The sequence below is a fragment of the Cimex lectularius genome, unplaced genomic scaffold, assembly GCF_000648675.2.
Source record: "Cimex lectularius strain Harlan isolate CLEC.00 unplaced genomic scaffold, Clec_2.1 scaffold464, whole genome shotgun sequence".
Lineage (NCBI taxonomy): Eukaryota > Metazoa > Arthropoda > Insecta > Hemiptera > Cimicidae > Cimex > Cimex lectularius.
The window spans coordinates 39,500-60,606 of record NW_019392988.1 but is presented as its reverse complement, the minus strand read 5'-3'; the positions used below and the strand labels follow the sequence as shown (position 1 = coordinate 60,606).

Sequence of the window (21,107 nt, the reverse complement as noted above, 5' to 3'; positions counted from 1 at the left end):
AATGAATTTCTGTGTCACTTGTTAAAAGAAACAAAACCTTCTGTGCTAGAAACAAGGGGCTGTTTTTCTTCCAGGTTTTTCTTTATTATTAACCTTGGAGATTGTCAGTTCCAAGTTGACAAACAGAATACGTAGGGCGTGTGCTGATATTAAACGTCAAGCGGAAAATTCACGTCGAATAAGACCTTCTAAGAAAGAAATCAGAGTAAGTAAATCCACGTAAGCAAAAATAAATTCATCGTATAAGACACGGATTCAGTTATCCGTCCGGGGAAAAGTCCAATTTCTGTTTGTGGCACGATACGAGAACCGCAGGAATTTCATTCCTGTCCACTCAGTGGGAGCTCTTCCCAACCGGATTGTACCGAACATGGAGATGGTTTCCCAGAAAAGGGAAACACGTGAAATTGATGTTTTCCAATATCACGTGACTCTTCCCGTCGCTCCCGCGGGAAATTTCTTCCGGGATACGTGAGAGAAGTCGGAACCGTATGGAAGTATGCTATTCGCTAAGAGGCGGACTCTGAAGTTCATTACTGCAAAATTTAAAGAAACAGTTTTAATTGTTGTTTAACACCGTTTAAATACATCACACCAAACACTCCCACCAACATCAACGAAAAAATCTCCGGATCTACTGGATTTTTTTGTTTGTAAGGGAATAAATAATTCACACAAACACCTCCACCGACTTATCATCTGACCATCTACCTGTCTTTTTATCACTTCAATTAAAACCTTTTATTAAAAACAATCGTCCTACTCTAACTCCTGGACCAATGAATTGGAAAAAATTTCGTTCCTTGGTTGATGCAAAACTTTCCGTCCCAATTAGGTTAAAAACACCAGGAGAACTAGAAAACGCGGTTGATCTATTTACAAAAACAATACAAAACGCAGCGTGGGAATCTTCATTGCCTCACACTCAAAAACAAAATCTTCTAAATTATCCTTTCTACATAAGGAAATTAATATCCGAAAAAAGAAGGGCTAGAAACCTTTCGCAACGTACTAGATCAGTCATTGACAAACAAAATTACAACAAACTTTTGAATACATTGAAAAAAGAAATAAAACAATTTAAACAACAATCATACGAAATACTTTTAAAAAGCTTGTAGTACTAAACGTATCCTGTGTCATAGCGTTGTTTCAACTCCTCTCAGGAACGATGATGGAACTTGGATCGTTTCCGATAAAGAAAAGTCCAAAGCATTTGCGAAACATCTCTCCGAGGTATTCAAACCTCATAACATAATGAACACTGAACACGATAAATTTATATCAGATTCGCTTGTAACACCTATGCCCCTATATTTGCCACCTAAACTAATAACTCCAAAACAAGTATCACAAGAAATACGACAGCTTCCTACAAATAAATCACCTGGTCATTATTTGATAACAGCTGAAGTTCTTCAAGAACTTCCCAAAAAAGCAGTTCTTTTCGACTTCCTTATTTAACGTAAGTTTGAGGATTACACACTTCCCCTTACAATGAAAACTTTCTTACATTAAAATGATCCCAAAGCCCCATAAAAATTTAAGCTCCCTATCGTCTTTTCGTCCTATTAGTTTGTTACCCGTTCCTTCTAAATTATTCGAAAAATTAATTTACAAAAGAATTATCTCTATTGCTACTTCGAACAACATCTTACCAGACCATCAATTTGGCTTTCGAACCCATCATTCCACCACTCATCAACTTCACAGAGTGACTGATTTCATTACTTCGTGTCTCGAGCAGAAACTGTACGCGACTGGAATGTTTCTAGATGTTTCTCAGGCCTTCGACAAAGTATGGCATGAGGGATTATTATACAAATTAAAATTATTTTTACCCCTGGCCTATTATCTGATTATACAATCATACCTTAAAGAGAGATTTTTCGCAGTAAACCAGGATACGGAGACTTCTAGGATTGAAGTGCTTGCAGGTGTGCCACAAGGGTCAATACTCGCTCCGCTGTTGTACACAATTTTTACTTCTGATATGCCCACAAATGAGAATACACTCACCGCCATATTAACAAGCCATCTCTATTTTACACAAGCTTCACTCATAGAAATGATAAATGATGGAGTGAGTGTGGTGTTCAATACTTTTTAAAAGTATAAGCTTCACTCATGTTACAAAACCACATATCAACAATTGAAAAAGCAGCAATCTTTGGAAAATAAAGTTTAATCCCTCAAAGTCACAACATATCACCTTTACACTCCGTCGTGAGACTTGTCCTAGCATATACTTATACAATGAACCTGTTCCTCAATCCGACAAAGTTAACTATTTAGAACTTACATTTGATAGAAGACTAACATGGAATCCACACATACACGATTAAAAAAACAAACACTGAACAAACGATTTAAAATTCTTTATTACCTCCTCAACCGACAATCAAAATTACCATTAAAATCAAAACTTTCGACATACACATACCTAGTCAAACCTATTTGGATGTATGGGTGCCAAGTATATGGATCGGCCAAGTATTCCAATATTCAAAGATTACAAAGTTTTCAATCCAAAATTTTAAGACTAATTGTTTCTGCCCCTTTTTATGTAAGCAATAATACACTTCACAGAGATCTTCAAATCCTAACAGTTTTTTCATCCATCAAAACATATTACAGACGTTTTCATAGTAAATTACAAAATCACACCAACACACAAATACGATTACTCCATTCCCCACAATCACCACATATACGTCTGAAAAGAATATGGATAAGAGACCTCTTAAATGATTAATATCATTTCATTAATCCAGAGCGGCTGCCAATGGGTAGCTTTCTCAATAACGCCCATAATGCCAAACGCATAATCTGAAATCCAATCTGCTGGTTGTACATAATACATGTACAGTTGTAGATACAAATAAATGAAAAAAAAAAAAACACCGTTTAGAAACAGGATATTGTTTCAATATTAACAAGTCTTGGCATCAACGAAGAAATTGTTTAAAAAAAAATGGTTGATGGATAATTCATGCTAAAAGTTTTATAAACAAGACCATGTGTAAAAATATACGAAAACTTTAAAACAAAAATATTATCGCAAAATTTTTATATATTATGTTTTTATGCGACCTTTTAATGACAGTGTTTGTTGGATCATATAAAAAACATGAATATTCAGCTTAAAACAATAATAATAATAACTTTATATTATGGGTAAACTATAATAACAATATTAATCTTATTTACAACATAAAAATGCATTTACATTTGTTGGATTATTATGGCGTATTAAATTCATAGACAAATTGAACACGTCAAAATTCGCAATGCTAACAGCTCAGCATTTCCTTTCATGAGGTGCTTAAGAAAAATTAGCTAATTTTAAAATTAATTAAGGTTTTTAGTTGAGATGAAAAAAAGTCAATGGCACGAGCGGGATTCGAACTCACGATCTTCGGCTAGATACGCCGCTGCTCTACCACTTGAGCTATCGTGGCATCGATCCACTCGGACATCAACTTGAAAAATGGCAAAAAGGAGGGACAAGCGATAGCTCAAGTGGTATTGATCGATACTCGATCGTGGGTTCGAATCCTGCTCGTGCCATTGACTTTTTTAATCTCAACTAAAAACCTTAATTAATTGTAATGCATTAATTAGTCAAGCGGACTACGAAATTAGTGAAGTTAATTTTAAACATACATAAAACAAGCCAACATTGCTGTTTCTTTGCATAAAATTACATCTAGTGACAATTTACTATCTAGACGAAATATTTTTCTTTTCATTAGGTAGATTGTCAAATATGTCTACCACTGCTAATTATATCCATAATTGAGAAATTTCATCATTACAAAGTCAAGAGCGTTGGATGAAAACGGATGATTGATGATGCTCATTTTGCAAAATGATTGTATAATTTTTTGCCTTAAAATCCATCTTAGTTCCATTAATATTAAGATTAGTTTAACAAAAGCATAAAAAAAGAGTTAGATTATTTTAAAATATTATACGGCTAAAATTGTCTATCTCCGTAACCGTTGATAATAATTGTCACTAATAATTAAACAAGCTAATGACATTCGATCGATCAGTCATGAAAGGAAATTGGATACGATGTACAACATTCATGAATACATAATTTGTTAATGAATATTCACTCCTTGGAGGGTTTACTGTAAACAAAGAATACGCCATGTTTGGATATTTTCTAATTAAACTAACGTATTTATCTTGTAAAAAGGTATTAACACTGTTTGAAAATCAAATCTCAGCGCTCCTATAAAAACCTTGTGAAATAATATATAATTCGTAATTTAGAATTACCAAATTACGTTGTTCTGTGTAATTTCAATTTTTATAGACAAAATTCAAGAAAAAGATATATTTTATCTTCATTTCAAGAAGGGGATTACAAACGACCTAGCTAAAAAGGCTTCGAAATCTTGATTTTTTTTGGCCCAAATCCTATAATACATTCTTCCGTGGTCTTTGCCAAGGAAATTATTAAAAAGTCCGGGATAAAACTGGTTCATCAGACGTTGGAATTTATTGCCTTCCAACACGGACGACTTTGTGAATTGCGATGAAACGTGAAGAATTGCGTTGGCCGAGCTCCATGTCCGTGGTAAAGTCGCGATTCCTGCAGGAGTTGCGTTGCATTTTTACATCAAAGCCCCGCAACCAAACCGAATGTATTTTTCAGCAGGATGCCACATAAAAGATAAAATAAGAGTAGAAGCAATGAAATGCCGAGACTTACAGCATAATAAAGAGAAAAATATATTAGATTCTTACATACGCCTTTGCGTATGAAAACATTATTAAATCTCAAGTCAAATATTAATCTTTTTTAGACTTATTCATATACATCATATCACTGTTTACAATCCAATATTATCATATAACTTTCCACTGTCTGTGCATTTCATCTAAGATAAAAAGAACGTCCGTTAAAAATACTGTATAAAAATGGCGGCAACTGAAATAATTTGTGAAACAAAACGTAAAGCATTGCAATTTATACAAATTAATTAGGTCAAGATCTGAGGACCCTTAAGTGTTCTATGAATTTCCTGAGAGTTTGGCAGGACTCAAGCCGTGACCGTTCTCGGATTATCCACAACAATGCCACTGTAATTCGTCTTGATAACTTAGACGACGAATCATCCGGCCGAGGGTTCATTTATGATTTGTTAGAGAATCAATCCAAATAGCGTATCATTGGACAAATATGACCGGAAATGATAGAATGAAAAGTTTGAACAGGGGATGTTTTTGATAGTCTGTTGGCTGTGGTTTCTCAATTAACTGGCCTTAGGTTACTTGCTTATTTGCTTCGCGTGAGGGACAGATATTTGACTGGTCAGCCAATTTCTTTTTTTCAAAAAAATAAACTTCTCTCTCTTTGTCACGCATATAATTCAATCTAACAATGAAATTATATCGATGAATTCGTTCCATCTAAATATGGGTTTTTACCCAATAAGGTATTTATTGTAAGAATGGCACTTTTATACTTCAAGCTGGAAGTTGAAAAAATGTATTGGCGCTAAATTCCAATATTGGCCGGAAAATAATTAAACTGTAAATTTTGACACATTTATTGTAAAATAAACGAGAAGTGCCAGGTTTATCTTCACTTTTGAGGAATAAAGTTTATTTACTCCCGAAGGTTTAAAACAGAGAAACGCTAGCCAAATATGTGGGAAGAAGAAATATCTGATAATATAGTCAAATTTATGCCACCATTATTTATCTTATCATTATTTATTTAAATAATACCATCTCGTATTTGTAATTTGATATATTATAAAATTTAATTAAATACAATCAAAGTTTGTAATTTTTTATTTTCCTCAAGGGCCAGGTTTAAAATTATTTTTGAATGTGCATTCTTTTTTTTTTCTCCCGTTTCGGTTTGATCCGACGGTAATGCACATTTTCGATCCTAAATTTTGAAACATTATTCTAATCCTTTTAGTATAAAAAGGGACGGGACGCAAAAAGTTTTATTTGCTTCAATAAATCCTACCTGCTAATTTAGTTCGCACACGCCGCGGTGGTTTTTCGGCGTTTCGAATACATACGGGGATAAAAGGGCGAAATGTTTCAACCCCCTCGGAATAAAACCTTAAATCCTATAATCTTATTACGACTATCTGTTTGAAAACAGAGACAATGCATTACCTTGGATTCGGCGGGATTATAATTGATCTAAAACCTTGCCAGTGTTTACAATGTTAACCGAATGCCGTTTGAGATAGAATATCTTGTGACTTCACATTGCCTAATTAATTTCCTTCAAACTATTTCCAGTGGTTAACTAAAAAACTTAGTACTAGCGCACAAATCGTTTTTACCTTCATATCTCTACACAAGTATTGTGGGCTATTCTTTCAGAAACAGGAACTCTGTTCAAGGTTTGTTTCGACAGGGATTTTTCGCAAATTCTTCGACTGTTAACGTTTATGTGGAAAGAGAATTGTGTTATGCAAAATCTGGGGAGGCGACTTGACAGAAAGAAATTGACTTATGGAAACAAGAAGAACGGTAGGAATCATTGATACATTTTTGGCAGGTTAATAAACGCTATCTCCGCATTTCGCATATTAGTGGCATGCTTTGGAGTAAATTTGGGAAGTAGAGAAAGAAATCAATCCTAGCGTAAAATAACATTGAGAAACACTTTGATAAGTGAGAAAAATAAGATAAATATATTTAAATGATTATTTGGAGATCGTGAGATGCGGTCTGGTGTGACGTAGACTTTAGAAAAACATTTTCTTTATCTTGCCAACGTTTCTATCTTTATTGAGATCATCTTCAGGGCTCAAAGTGTATTCTTTTCTATGTAGTTCTTGTGTTCTTGTGACACATGAACACATCTACACGGAAAACAAACACTTTGAGCCCTGAAGATGATCTCAATAAAGATCGAAACGTTAAGAAAATGTTTTCTCAAACCTACGTCCCACCAGACCGCATCTCACGATCTCCAAATAATATTGGCTAACGGTCACTAAACATCACATACAATACACATTCTTGCACTTGCTGTTATTCTTTATTTTCTTTTTTCTTTCTTATCTCTCTCATTATCTCTTCCTCTCTTTTTCTCTCTCCCTTTCTCTCTCTTATAACTGCTTAAAAATGAATAGGAATATTTGTAATTTATTCTTATTATATTAATTTTTATTAATTAACCGATATATTCTTGCTAGGAGATAAAACACAATAGAAAATACAATCAAAAACAAACAAATGTTAATCCTCATTTTTAATAAAGGGTTTAGTTAAGAATAGTAAACATGAAGATTACTCATGTTAAAATTTTTTGAGGTATCTTGATAAGGTCATTGTGATGAAGTAGACTTTTTTTGGTTAACCAAGCTTTCGGTGATTTATATCACCATCCCTCAGGACCTATTTATTGAATAATGCATATAGTTACATCGTTACTGTGAGACAATGAAAAATTCCATTGTTTTCGTAATAAAATTTAATTATACCCTTATTTTACCCAATGGTGTAAGTTAAAACAATTGTTGGAGGTGGCGACATAAATTGCCGAAAACGTCTACTCCATCACAAAGACCTTATGAGGATACCTCAAACAATTCTAATGTCATAACTGTTAGGTCGATAAACCCAACTTTAATTAGTGATTTTGTAAAGAAACACCTTTTCTCCATTTTAATCGAGTTTTATCCTCATTAACCATGGATAGACATCATCTTGAACCAGAAGTTCGCAATATTATTGTGAGAATGAATCATCGAGGTCACCGGCAAGTTTGTATCGCGAAGGTAGTTGGCATTTCTCAGAGAGTGATCTCCAGGCCTTTAGCTCGATTCCGAGAGACCGGAAATGCCAATAGGAGGTCTGGTGGCACATTACGACGCTAAAGAAGTTCTGAAATATTGTCACTGCTACAAGACAAAATCCTTTCCATAGTGCTCGCCAGATCCTAAATAAAGTACAAGTTATTTTAGCAAGGCCTTTATCAACACAAATGATCTATAATCGGGAAGTTGGCCTCACATTGTATACCCCTTTGAGAAGACTTGCAGCAACAGCCTGCCACCAGTAACTAGGAGAATACGGTGCAGCGAGCTCCTAGAAGAGAAAACCTATTGGAATGCAGTTATATTTACTAATGAGTCGCGTTTCGGTCTGTATAGTGATAGCAGGGGCCGAAGAGCCTACCAACAACAGGGGTGCTTATAAGGCCACAATTCGTGCTCCCTTCAATACAATTTGGTCTGGGCTGGGATTTACAATGGACAACGAACGGACTCCACATTGTTGAAAGCAACTTCACAGCAGTACTTTATGTCCAATAAATTATCGAGGAATACATCCCTCAAGGGATCTCATAGACAGCTATCTTCGATTTCTGGATGACAATGCCGAATCTCATAGAGTCAGAATTGTTCATCAATGTTTAGAAAACCTGGGAATTTCTCATCTGCCCTTTCCACCATTGTCTCCAGACCTTAATGCCATTGACCACATGTGGGATGCGTTGCAGTGAAGGCTTTACGAACACCATTCGCAGCCAGTTGACCTGCAACAACTGAGTGCAGCGTTCCAACAAATATGGAGTGAAATTCGTTATGAAATGAATATTATAAAATTGGCAATATACCTATTCATTTTTGAGCAGTTTATATTTATACTCATTCCTTCCTTTTTTTCGTTCTTTCTTTCCTCTTTCTTTATCTCTTTTGTCTTTATTGCAGACTTGCTCTTAATTTTTAGACTCTTCTTCTTTCTTAGAAACCTATCACACTCTCTCTCTCTCTCTCTCTTTTCCTTTCTGTTTTTCTCTCTCTGCATCTAAGTATGTATCTCTTTTTTATCCCCTTTTCTCATTATCTAACGTTTTGATACACCTTCTCTCTGTATTCTTTTCTATTTAACTTGCTCCTTCTTTTTTATCAGTTTCTTTTTTCCTCTTTATTTCTCTTCCTTACTCGTCTACTTTATTTCTCTTTCTTTCTATTTTACTCACACTACACGTTATTTTCTCCCTTTTAGTCTCTTTTTCTTCTTTTCTTGGAACCCCTGTCACTCAATCACTCACCACTTCCCCTCACACTACCAACCCCCACCGCACTCTTTTCTCCCCTAACACTATCCCAGACACAAAAGAATAGACACTTTTAAGAGTTGAATTATATATATATTTGTACTTGGAGAGAACTACGGTTGTTTGTTGTGTTTATTACAAATAATACCTTGTTTCATGGAAACCATTAAATATGATAATAAACGATAATGGCTTGGATAAATTTGTGTTGACCTCGGGTGTAAACCGATTGAGAAATCGATGGGCCCGAACCGATGTGCCAGTATTTCTATATCATCAATATCAGCATAAATTATAAAAATATATATAGTAATCAATTATTGTACGAATTTATGACGCATGTTCCCAAAGGAAAAATTAAAACTTAAACTCTTCGTTCAAAGCAAATTAATCCGAGCCGTTTGTACGAGAGATTTCCATTCATTGACACCTTTTCCTTTTCGTTTTCAGTCGCTGAGTAAGGAGAGCTTTAAAGGCTTGGGCAGGCTGGAGTCATTAGACTTAACGGGATTGGACAAGTTGGAAAGGCTCGATAGCGACTGCCTTTCCAGTTTAGGAGCCTTGAGAAGTCTCAATATACAAACTTGGCCCAACATCTTAAGGTAAATTAATCAAATCAACTCTATTTTAGAGATCCTTCTCCTGATCGTTTGATTTACAAAACCTCCTCCCTTATTAAAAAATCCCTTTAGAGTCGAAAGGTCCGCTTTTCTGTTTTTCTCGTAAACGTTGTTAGCAACGCGACGTAAATAAATAAACCAATAAACTATTTATGCAATTATTATAAAATAAACGATTAAGCACGTGCTTTATTCACAACCTTTATTGAATTCTGAAGCATGTGTTTAATGTTCGAGGTAAATGGCTTGTAATCTCATCAGTCTCGCTATTTGCCCATTTTCTTTTTTTTATTTACAAAGACAATGAAAAAACAACAGAACATTATTTTAGAAGATGGTGGGATGCGTGCTATCAAATAAAATTACTTGTAGACGAAATTTATTTTAAAAAATTATTTTTTAATTAATTTTTATGAAAGGTATTGGTTGAGAACCTCTCGAATTTGGTGAGATTGAGATGGGAAGTTAGTGTCCGAGCGGATCGAAATCACGTTAGCTCAAGATGTAGAGCATCGGCGTATTTAGCCGAAGATCGTGGGTTCGAATCCCGCTCGTGACACTGCCTTTTTTATCTCATCCAATATCTTTCATAAAGATTAATTAATTGAAAATAGTTAACTGGTCAATCGGACCTGTAATGCATTTTTTTTAACTTTAAAGCACTGGTAATTCTCCCGACGGACTTCCCAAAGCAATTAATTTTGTTTCTTTCCATTATATTAATTCTATGCAATTTCGTAAGTTAAAATGTGATAATAATCTATGATTATTTTCTTATTCCACATAAAAATCGAATCGAAAAATGTAGGCAAAATAAAGACCGAAACCAACATTAAATAAACTACAATTAATTAAGGTTTTTAGTTGAGATAAAAAAGTCAGTGGCACGAGCGGGATTCGAACCCATGATCTTCGGCTTGATACGCCGCTGCTCGACCACTTGAGCTATCGTGACCTCGATCCACTCGGACACCAACTTCCCATCTCAACCGCACCTTTTGAATTTTCCCTCCTTATCCCGCTCGTGCAATTGACTTTTTATCTCAACTAAAAACCTTAATTAATTGTAATATATTAATTGGTCACGAAATTAGTGGAATTAAATAAACTACTTAATTTTTTCTAGGTTCAATGGTCTATTGGCAATAACACTCTGAAAATATTTTTCAACCTTGTATCCCCAAAAAAAGTTTAATTATCTTCGTTGATCCCACGTCCGTAGTAACTCGTCTAACAAAAATAACTTTGTACAAGTTAATAAATAATTTATTTTGGCCCAAATGTTTCACTAAAACGGCGCATACATATATGAAGTTCATACATATTGATAATAAATTCAGCAGATCTCGAATTATCCAGTCAGTAATATTTTAACCCAAAGTGCAGATACTGAAATTTACATTTTGTTGTAATTTCAATAGAGGCAGGCAATACAGGCCGTGGAGAAAAAAATACATCTCCATATTTCTGGATTGCATAAGAAGTTCGGGGCTGTTGTAATTTGAGAAACACCTGGTTTTCCCAGGGGAGTCCTTAAACCGGAGAGAGGGTCGGAAACCGGTAGATATTTCATAATGCTTTTTGCGAGGCTCGAGATGGACGTTTCATAATGGAATGACATTTAAAAGGAAAACGGCAGACATGGAAATATGCTTAGCTAGGAATGGATTGTAACTGATCTGATTATTTAGGGATGAGATGTACTTTACCCTGTCCATTTCACCGTTTTGCTCAAAGCCGCCCGTTTTTAATCACGTTGACAAATTTAACAAATTGATTTTATACGAAACCTTTTGATCTGCAACAAATAATCATAGCAAAATAAATTAAGGATTGAAAATAATTCAATTCTAACATGGTTTTCCACGCCAACTGTTTTAATTTTTTAAAGGTTTTTATAACCCCACGAAACAAATTTTATCAATTTATTTAAAATTTTCATGCAAATTTTATTGGAAAACTTTTAACCGAGAGCTTTGATTGATACCGCTGGTATTGCGAACCATCGTCAAAAAAGTTTACAAAATATTGCATGTTTAACTTATATATTGTATGTTCTTTCATGTAAGACGTTTTTTCTATAAGATCAAAAATGTGAATATCAAATAACACAGAGGACGTTTGTGTTTAGTTACGGAGTGGGACAGCTCGTGAGAAGGATCACGTCATTGCGACGTCTGTCGGTCACAGTGACAGAGACACGGCTTTCCACCCTGGGAGGTCCTTTGGGGAAGAAACTGCGCCACCTGGAGATCAAAGGAGCCGGGCTCAAAGAGCTGGACAGCGGGGCACTGCGGGGCCTGACGCCCACTCCGGAGCTCGTACTCCAAATCAGAGACACTTCCATCGAGGAACTTCCCCTCGGACTTCTCTCGTCACTCAGAGTCACTCACCTATCGTTAGACCTGAGGAACAACCGACTGACGTCTCTCTCTCCTGACATTCTTTATTACAATCTGACGAGCTGGGAGAACTCAGGCACCAAGCTCATTTCTGGTAAGAGGAATGTTTAGTAACCATAAAACAACACCCATTTTTCTAAGATTTTGCACGTTTTTTAATCTATAATTTTTTCGTTTGTTTCACAAAAATATACACTGTAGAATTGTAGAATTTTTCTATGATACTATTGGTGCTTTTACACATACATATACCCTTGCAAAACAAATAAAAATAAAACTCAAATAAAGAAACCAGCAATTGTAGTTTTAATACATCAATATTTTTAAACAATTTTCCCTAATTTTTAACATATTTAATTTTTTAAGTTTATTTATTTGTAAAACCTCAACTTGAGCTGTTTTTTTTTTCTTTTGGCCGGCTAAATACATGGGTCATTGCCGGTACCTCACGTATACAGGGTGCCCCAGTTCCTTCTGAGGAATCTCAGGGAATCGATTCTACTCTTCGTTTGGAGCAAAAAATGCTCAGGAGAAAATTTTCGGAAAGTTCTCTATTTTGAAGATATTCGTCAATTTAGGTTTTTTCAACTTTTCATTACCTTACCACATAAAAACGCTTACAACTTCCAAAATGTTGAGACTACAACAAATCCAATAACACCATTTGAAAGAACGCTAAATTTGCTGTAAGACCCTTCTTTGCAATAATCTGAATGACATAAAATGTTAGCCAATATCAGTTGGAACATGTCAAAATTACAAAATTTAAAATTTTGGCCATGATTGCACCTTCTACTGAGGTTACAAAACAAATACTTACAACTTGTCAAATTTTACAAAAACTTATTCATCTAATATGCTTTACGTTGATATATCCAGGTTTTTAAATAACGTTCTAGTAGAGTTGAAAAATAACAATTCGGAATTTTTCTGTTCTGTATGTTCGGAAACGTGAGCCAAGGTAAATTTGGAGGGGGGTAGAAATAAATCAATTAGAACTCGCTTTGTAAAATAAAAATGACACATCTGTAATCTCACAAAAACCATACCAGAAAGTTTCATGCAATAAAATGCAATGGTTCTTCTTGTAGCAAGCACCTAACAACAAAGGAGGAACTTTTCAGAGGAAATGCTCAAAGTGTTTTCCCTCTTCTCGAATGCATAACTGACATTCTGAATTTCTACTCCCCCCTTCAAATTTACCTTAGCTCACGTTTTCGAACATTCAATTGTTATTTTTCAACTCTACTAGAACGTTATTTAAAAACCTGGATATATCAACGTAAAGCATATTAAATGAAGAAGTTTTTGTAAAATTTAACGAGTGTAGGTATTTTTTGTAACCTCAGTAGAACGTGCAATGATGACCAAAATTTTAAATTTTGTACTTTTGACATGTTCCAACTGATATTGGCTAACATTTTATGTCATTCAGAATATGGAAAAGAAGTATCTTACAGCAAATTTAGCGTTCTTTCAAATGGTGTAATTGGATTTGTTGTAATCTCAACATTTTGGAAGTTGTAAGCGTTTTTATGTGGTAAGGTAGTGAAAAATTGAAAAAACGTAATTGACGAAAATCTTCAAAATAGAGACCTTTCCGAAAATTTTCTCCTGAGCATTTTTTGCTCCAAACAAAGAGTAGAATCGATTCCCTGAGTTTCGTCACAAGGAACTGGGACACCCTGTATAAGCTTCTCGCATTTTTCTTTGTTTCATTTCAACTTTATATCTATCTCATTCATCATAACTCTTCTTTTAATTTTGTCTCCTACCGACCAAACAGAGGAGTAACTTGTTGCTTGTTCCCACACGTGGTTTGTTAAAAATACTTTAATATTTACAGACTCACTAACAATACACACTCACGCTAAGAAAATGCTTACCTAGTCTACAGATGGCAGGGCTCAGAGTACAAGTGCACGACTGAGGTCTTGCCCCTACAACTAAATACAAAGTCGGTAGGATAGTCATAATCCTACCGACTTCCTTCCATTCGTGCTAATAAATACATTCATACAGTATGTACCGACTTTCATTCATCCATTACACTAATTTCCTTTTGACGGGCTTATGGAGTCCTCGATATTCCTCGACATCCACGTCCATTTACACAAAACATTCACGCTAATAAATACATTCACATAGGAGAGGTCGCAGCATCTCGGTAGTATTACTACAACCTTGATAGCGGTGACCTGTCTCTCACATCACACAACAAATATATAATTACATAAACTAATTTGGCGGGTCTGTGAGCTATTCGATATTCAGTCACAGCCACACCCATACATACCTCATCGCCCACGCTAATAAATACATTCACACTGCAAAATGGAGATATACCACGTGTGGTTGTTTATATGTATGTATACGCATTTATCAATTTTATGGACCTAACAAGATTATTTTTGAAGTCACTGTTATACTTAAGAACTATTTCCAGATTAGATGATAGGTCACACCGTTCTCGGTACTCTCTTAACTTATTACATTCCTCTAATAGGTGTCTCACCGTTACCGGGTTTTAACTTGCGCTTTTACAAAGAGTTTGGGGTTGACAAAAGTTTATAGAAAATGAATGAAAAAAACATACAATAAAAATTAGCACAATTTCAAAACTCAATAGCATGCCAACCTAGTTCATAAAAATATGCAAAAAATAATTGTTTAACACATAATACATACCACGGAGAAAATTACTACAATTAATGTGAAATAAATACAAATTACGATCGACCAGGGTCTAGATTCTTTCCAGATCCTTAATTTTCCCCAGTTTCTGGTAAAAAAAAGATTATATTTGATTTTTTTGAGAATTTGGCCTTTTAAAATATTTTCCAGTATCGAATAATTGTTCATTAAAAGTTAATTACTGAGGGAAAGACGTCTGTGAATATTCTCTCTGTCAAATTTATTTTATTACCATTTCGGTTTAATGAGTTCATGTCTCAATAGTGCCGTGCAATATAAAATAACGTTATATGTAAATTGGCCGTACAATTTTACGGCACGATCGGTTCTGTCTCACTTGGCGGTCGAAATATGTGAAACCCGCCACTTTAAATTTAAAAATTTAAATGTTTTCCGTTAGCTTTGTAACATTTTCCTATTTAAATTAATAAGCATGTAATAAATAGAATGGAATAAACTATTAAATTATTTAATCGATTATATCGAATTTATCGTATAATTTATAAGAAAAAAAAATTATCTTATATATTATATCGAATATATCGACATATTCTATCGCGATTGTCCAATTCATTAACCACTATGTATTGTTACAATTTAATATATAATTTGTTTATTATAAATTGGTCTAAAATTTAGCGGAATGCTAAAATTCTGTCATCGAACTTTTCTGTTTCCAGATAGAAAACCTATGAAAAACTGTCAAACCCAAATCTTTTTCAGAACTGGCATCAAGCCATAAAGAATAATATTCATTTAAGTGAACGCGTGGCATGTAATGTGCTTTTGCGTTATGGCACGGCCCGAGAAATATGTGTGGAATACATTGTAGTTTCAGCGGTCGTAAGAACTTTTTTATTTCCCAAATCGCTAAGGTGATACACAGCTTCTCTAAGCAGTAAAGTTGGGTTTCGTATGTGACTTACATTGCCGTGTTAAACTCAGAGGCGTTTGGTCTTCTACGTTGTTTCAAATGGCATCGCCTATTTTTACCGCCGATAAAATTAGATCTGAATCGTCTAACAAACATTGGCTTTAAAGCTTGAAAAACAGTCCAGTTTGTAAAACGTCTATAAACAAAGCTTTCCTTTTCTTTCTCTCTCGGTCATGTCATTCCAGTACTTACGTACTCCCTATTTCTCTCTCTCTTTCTCTCTCTTCCTTTTCGCTGTTCTTAATTTTAATTCTTTATTATTTTTTATTTTCTTTATCTCACGCTCTTTTCCACCCTCTCATTCACACTCTTTTTCAAGATATCCATTCCCTGTCTGTCTGAATTTTTGCTATCTTTATTTTGTACTCTTTTTTCTCAATTATTTTTACTCCATAGCAATTTCTTTTTCTTTTCATGCATCCTTTTGTAATCTTTGCTGCACTTTCAAACATGGTTTATTTTTTATTTTAACTACTAACTATTTACTAACTACTAACTATTAACTTTTTATTTTTGGATTCTACTTTTTATTACATCTTTTCACTTCTTCTCTAACCTTCTTTCTGGTTTATTATATTAGTTTTCATTTTCACTCTTTGTCGGTCTCTCCCTCTCTCACTCCCTCTCTCTCTCTCTCTCTCTCTCTCTCTCTCTATCTATCTATCTATCTATCTATCTATCTATCTATCTATCTATCTCTTTATTTTCTCGCTCTCTTTCTTTCTTTCTCTCTCTTTCTCTCTCTTTCTGTCAACTCGCATTCTCTCTCTCTCTCTCTCTCTCTCTCTCTCTCTCTCTCTCTGTCACTATGTGTGTGTGTGTGTGTGTGTATATATATAGTGGTGGCGAGAATTACTTTAATGTTTCAATGATGAAGTTGAGTTTATTCACTACAAAAAGCCAGTAGTCATTATTTACTTATTAATCTGTTAAGTTGCTTGTTAAAATGAATTTATTATAGTTGTTTTTTAATTTTTTTTACATTCATAAGATATTTACATTAGTCATTCATAATTATTCAAAAAACCCATTAAAAATGTAGAAACATATTCTGTATTAACATTTTTATTAGTATTGCCTACGTGTAGTATCATTATATTTGCTTCAGATCTCATTCCACTTATTATTGTATTTGCTGCACTTCATTGAATTGTAATTTTTTTACATTCTTGATATTAAAATTAAACTACCAAGAGATAACATGTTCGAATATATATAGTCCAGAGTCCTTTTTAGATAGATCGACTGAATTTCTTTTGAACCAACGACGCTATCAAAAGAAAAAGAAAAAATTCGTGTTTGATATTTTTAGCGTACTTTCAACTTTTTACCTTTTTGGGAATATATAATATATATAAATATTTATATATATTCCTAAAAAGGTAAAAAGTTACGGATTTTTTTCCTCTATAATATATATATATATAATTTTTTCGCCTCCTCTTTTTCTGTTTTTCTGTTTCTTAATTCATCTGACTATGTTCTCTCATTTAATACTTTTATTTTACTTTCAGTCACTTAAACTCGTTCCCTTTTCCCACATTAATCTCTCTTTTTTCTTTCACTCTGTTTTTCTATTGTTGATTCTAGCCACTATTACATCATGATTTTCATTTTATTTTACATTTTTGGTAACCACTATCATTTAGACACTCCTTCTCATCCCTTTTCCTTACTACCGTTTGATCGTACTTCCCAGTTTATATTTCATTTGTTTGTAAAATAATTGTCACTTTCAACCACTTTAACTCTCTCTCTCACTCTCTCTCTCTCTCTCTCTCTCTCTCTCTCTCTCTCTCTCTCTTTCTTTCTTTCTATCTCTCAATTATTTCTATCTCACATTCTTGTAGTAACTCTCATATTCTTTCAATATTGAAAAGTTGTTCAAGTGTATGTTTACTTTTTTAATGCAACTTTTGCGCAAATACCCTAAATGGTTTAGATAAAAATATGATTTTATGGGTTGTTTATGATCTCACTGTGTATGAAAGTGATATAATATTTTCATTTAGACCATTTATTTTACCCTTTGTTTGGCGTCAAAATCAGAAGATTAAAAGAAAACACAACAACAATAAGGTCATTTTAATGATGGTGCTAATTATATTTATTCATCACAATGTACAAGAACGGAATGTAAGATGGGTTTTGAATAAAAATTTCTCACTACGGTATTTATCAGGTATGCAAATTCGGCGCATTGTCTAAAACAATGAAGTTCATCTTGTTGGCAGTAATGACCCGAAGGAAGTAAGGTGTCTGTCACAGGAAGCAATTAGCGACACAATTAAAGGGTCTGTTATGTCAAACACAGCGGAATCGCTGCCAACTCTCGACCCCTTCAAACGTCTACAATGTTTCTCCGATTCCTAGGGTGGCAGAGAGCAGAGAGGGACCATTTCTATCAAAACCTTTTAAAGCCATTCTCTCTTTGACGTGTTGATTTACAAACCCAACAATAGATGAAAGTTCCAAGATGTAAAGAACAGTTTTAAGTCGTTCTTGACATCTCTTAGCAAAAAATTTAATTATAGCTGTTTAATTATATCTTGGCTTTTAATTAACTTGTTTATGCAGACAATCATTCAGTTGAAATCAAATGTTGACAAAAATTAAAAAATTCCGCCATGCATATTTCATAATTTTTTTTCAGTTTTCCAAATATCAGTTTGTTCTATTGAATTACCTTAAAAACAACAGAAATTTGTTTATAATTAGAGATTTACACATTTCCCCATGTTTTTGATCGTTAGAATTATAAACAGTAGTCTGAATGCTTTAAAAAATTGAAAAAAAAAATTGTGTTTATTAATTAATTAAATAAGGTTTTTAGTTGAGATAATAAAGTCAGTGTCACGAGCAGGATTCGAACCCACGATCTTCGGCTAGATAAGCCGCTGCTCTATCACTTGAGCTATCATGACTTCGATCCACTCGGACACTGACTTCCCGTCTCAGCCCCACCTTTTCAAAAAGGAGGGAAAATTCAAAAGGTGGGGCTGAGACGGGAAGTTGGTGTCTGAGTGGATCGAAGTCATGATAGCTCAAGTGGTAGAGTAGCGGCGTATCTAGCCAAAGATCGTGGGTTCGAATCCCGCTCGTGACAATGACTTTTTTATCTCAACTAAAAACCTTAATTAATTGAAAGATATTAATTGGTCAAGCGGACAACGAAAACTAGTGAATTCAATTAAATAAGTTATTTACTTATTCAGGCTCAAACCCTAATTTCTTATATATATAATATAAAATACAATATATATTTAAAACAAAAATAAAAAAATATATTATAAAATTGTCGTGGTGGGATCAGGACAGTTGTTTCAGGTCTTTGAGATGAAATAAAAATAACCACAGCTAGTTATTCAGATATCGTGAGATGCGGTCGAGTGTGATGTAGGTTTCAGAAAAACATTTTCTTTATCGTGCCAACGTTTCGATCTTTTATTGAGATCATCTTCAGGACCTTGTGTTGTCTGCATTTCAGCAAAAAGTTCTCTGATTGATGGCCGATGCGAGTTTTTTCTCGTTGTACTACATACGGACACGCAGCTAAAAGTATTCTGAAGGACTTCTCCAACAACGAGAAGAAACTCGCATCGGCCATCAATCAGAGAACTTTTTGCTGAAATGCAGACAACACAAGGCCCTGAAGATGATCTCAATAAAAGATCGAAACGTTGGCACGATAAAGAAAATGTTTTTCTGAAACCTACATCACACCAGACCGCATCTCACGATATCTGATTAACTATCGATTAACGGTCACTAATCTCTACACAAATAACCACAGCAATTAAATACAAATGAACACCTTTTTTTTCTATTTTTTGAAAAAATAAAAATGAACAAAACAGAATAAATTCCCTTTTTTTAAAATAAAAATAAAATAATACAAATAAGTATCTTTTCAATATTTACAAATGAACAATACTGATTAAGGCCTTTTTATAAAAAATTAAGAAAACAAAAAACATTGTGCCAGCAATAATAAAGAAAATCAACAACAAATTAAAATAAAATGTTCTCTGGACAAGTGGTTACCCTGCAGCTCGTTGAAAGTCCAAGGCAAATAGTTGTCGAACTCGTATGAAGCCGGTTGTGCAATCCGACGTCCAGAAAGATCTCTTCCCTTCGTAAAAAAGGCCGGTGAATCCAGAAAACGTCCACTTGTCGTCCCCGGGGGAAAAAACCACAAAAAAAGACAAGCCACCTCTCTCGTCGCTACGCGTTCCTCGTCTGCCGGAGCCGCCGCGCATCAAGCGAACTCGTGCAGTCGCGCTCCAATTTGAAAGTGGTTATAATAAGTAAAGTGGGAAGTTTACTGAGGTCTGAGGTCATTGCCGGCCCTCTGCGTGTTTTCATTCTTTTTCTGATTTTCTGGCGTATTTTGTTTTAAACTGCAAGCCTCGATCTGGTTACTGAGTTTCTGCTTTTAAATGTATACTAGAAACATAGAAATATAATATATAATAAATATAGAAACAAAATTTTCAATACATATATGTATATATATAAGATAGTTAATGGGAATTCTCAGCGCTTTAAATATATCAACTTCAGAAAATGTTTTGTTATTAATAGATAGATGATAGTAGCAGAAGTTTAAGTCCGTAGTTCTGGTAAATCTGCAAAATGAGATATAACCACCTCGTTTGGATATAATAAGTGATAGATCATTAAACAAGCACCATCTGTGAAAAGAAGTGACATTGTCCTGAAGTATAATTTGATCAGAACTTGATTTATTAACTATAAATAGGTTAAGAATATGAACAAAGAGTAGAAATGTAGTTTCAGAAAAAGCACTCGAAATGTCATCTATAAAAAGCTCTCGAAATGTCATGAATAAAGCGAAAAAACAAAATTGGACAAAGATTATATTAGTAGTATTAGTACAATAATTCCAAATAAAATCAATCAATTATTGATTAATTATTTAGAAAAAACCTTCCTAAAATCGCCCGCATAGCCCATCTTTTCAATTCAGTTGTCAGAATGATTATCCTATGTTCCAAAAGTATTCAATGTATTACTATGACCCCAAAACCCTATAAAACTTCTCGTATAACGATTTCATACTGGGCCAATTTCCTTACTCTCATTTCTGTCTATAGTCTTAGAGAGAATTCTCATTAGACATATCACTTTGTATACTCCCAATCACAATACCAAAACACCAATTTGGTTTTCTATCACGCCTCAACACCATTCGACATGGACATATAGTTGTACACGTCATCTCTTCCGACCTATGGCGAGGGGCGTATTGCCCTGGTTTATTTCTTGACGTGGAGCAAGCCTTCGATCGAGTCTGGCAAGGGGGCTTCTCTCCGATTTAAAGGCTACTCCCCCCTGATCCTAAGATCAAACCTGTCCGATAAGTATTACCATGTCAG

At 34.3% G+C, this 21,107-nt stretch overlaps 1 protein-coding gene across 1 annotated transcript in view; it reads left to right on the top strand.

Annotated features, from left to right (window-relative positions):
- LOC106670600 (chaoptin-like) overlaps window positions 1-12,222 on the top strand; it is a 44,845-nt gene extending 32,623 nt beyond the window's left edge. Inside the window, exons 5-6 of the mRNA XM_024229605.1 lie at window positions 9,509-9,660; window positions 11,810-12,222. Of these exons, the coding sequence (XP_024085373.1) occupies window positions 9,509-9,660; window positions 11,810-12,191 (534 nt within the window). The 3' untranslated portion in view covers window positions 12,192-12,222. The remainder of the gene's footprint in view (window positions 1-9,508; window positions 9,661-11,809) is intronic.
- Window positions 12,223-21,107: the final 8,885 nt, after the last annotated feature.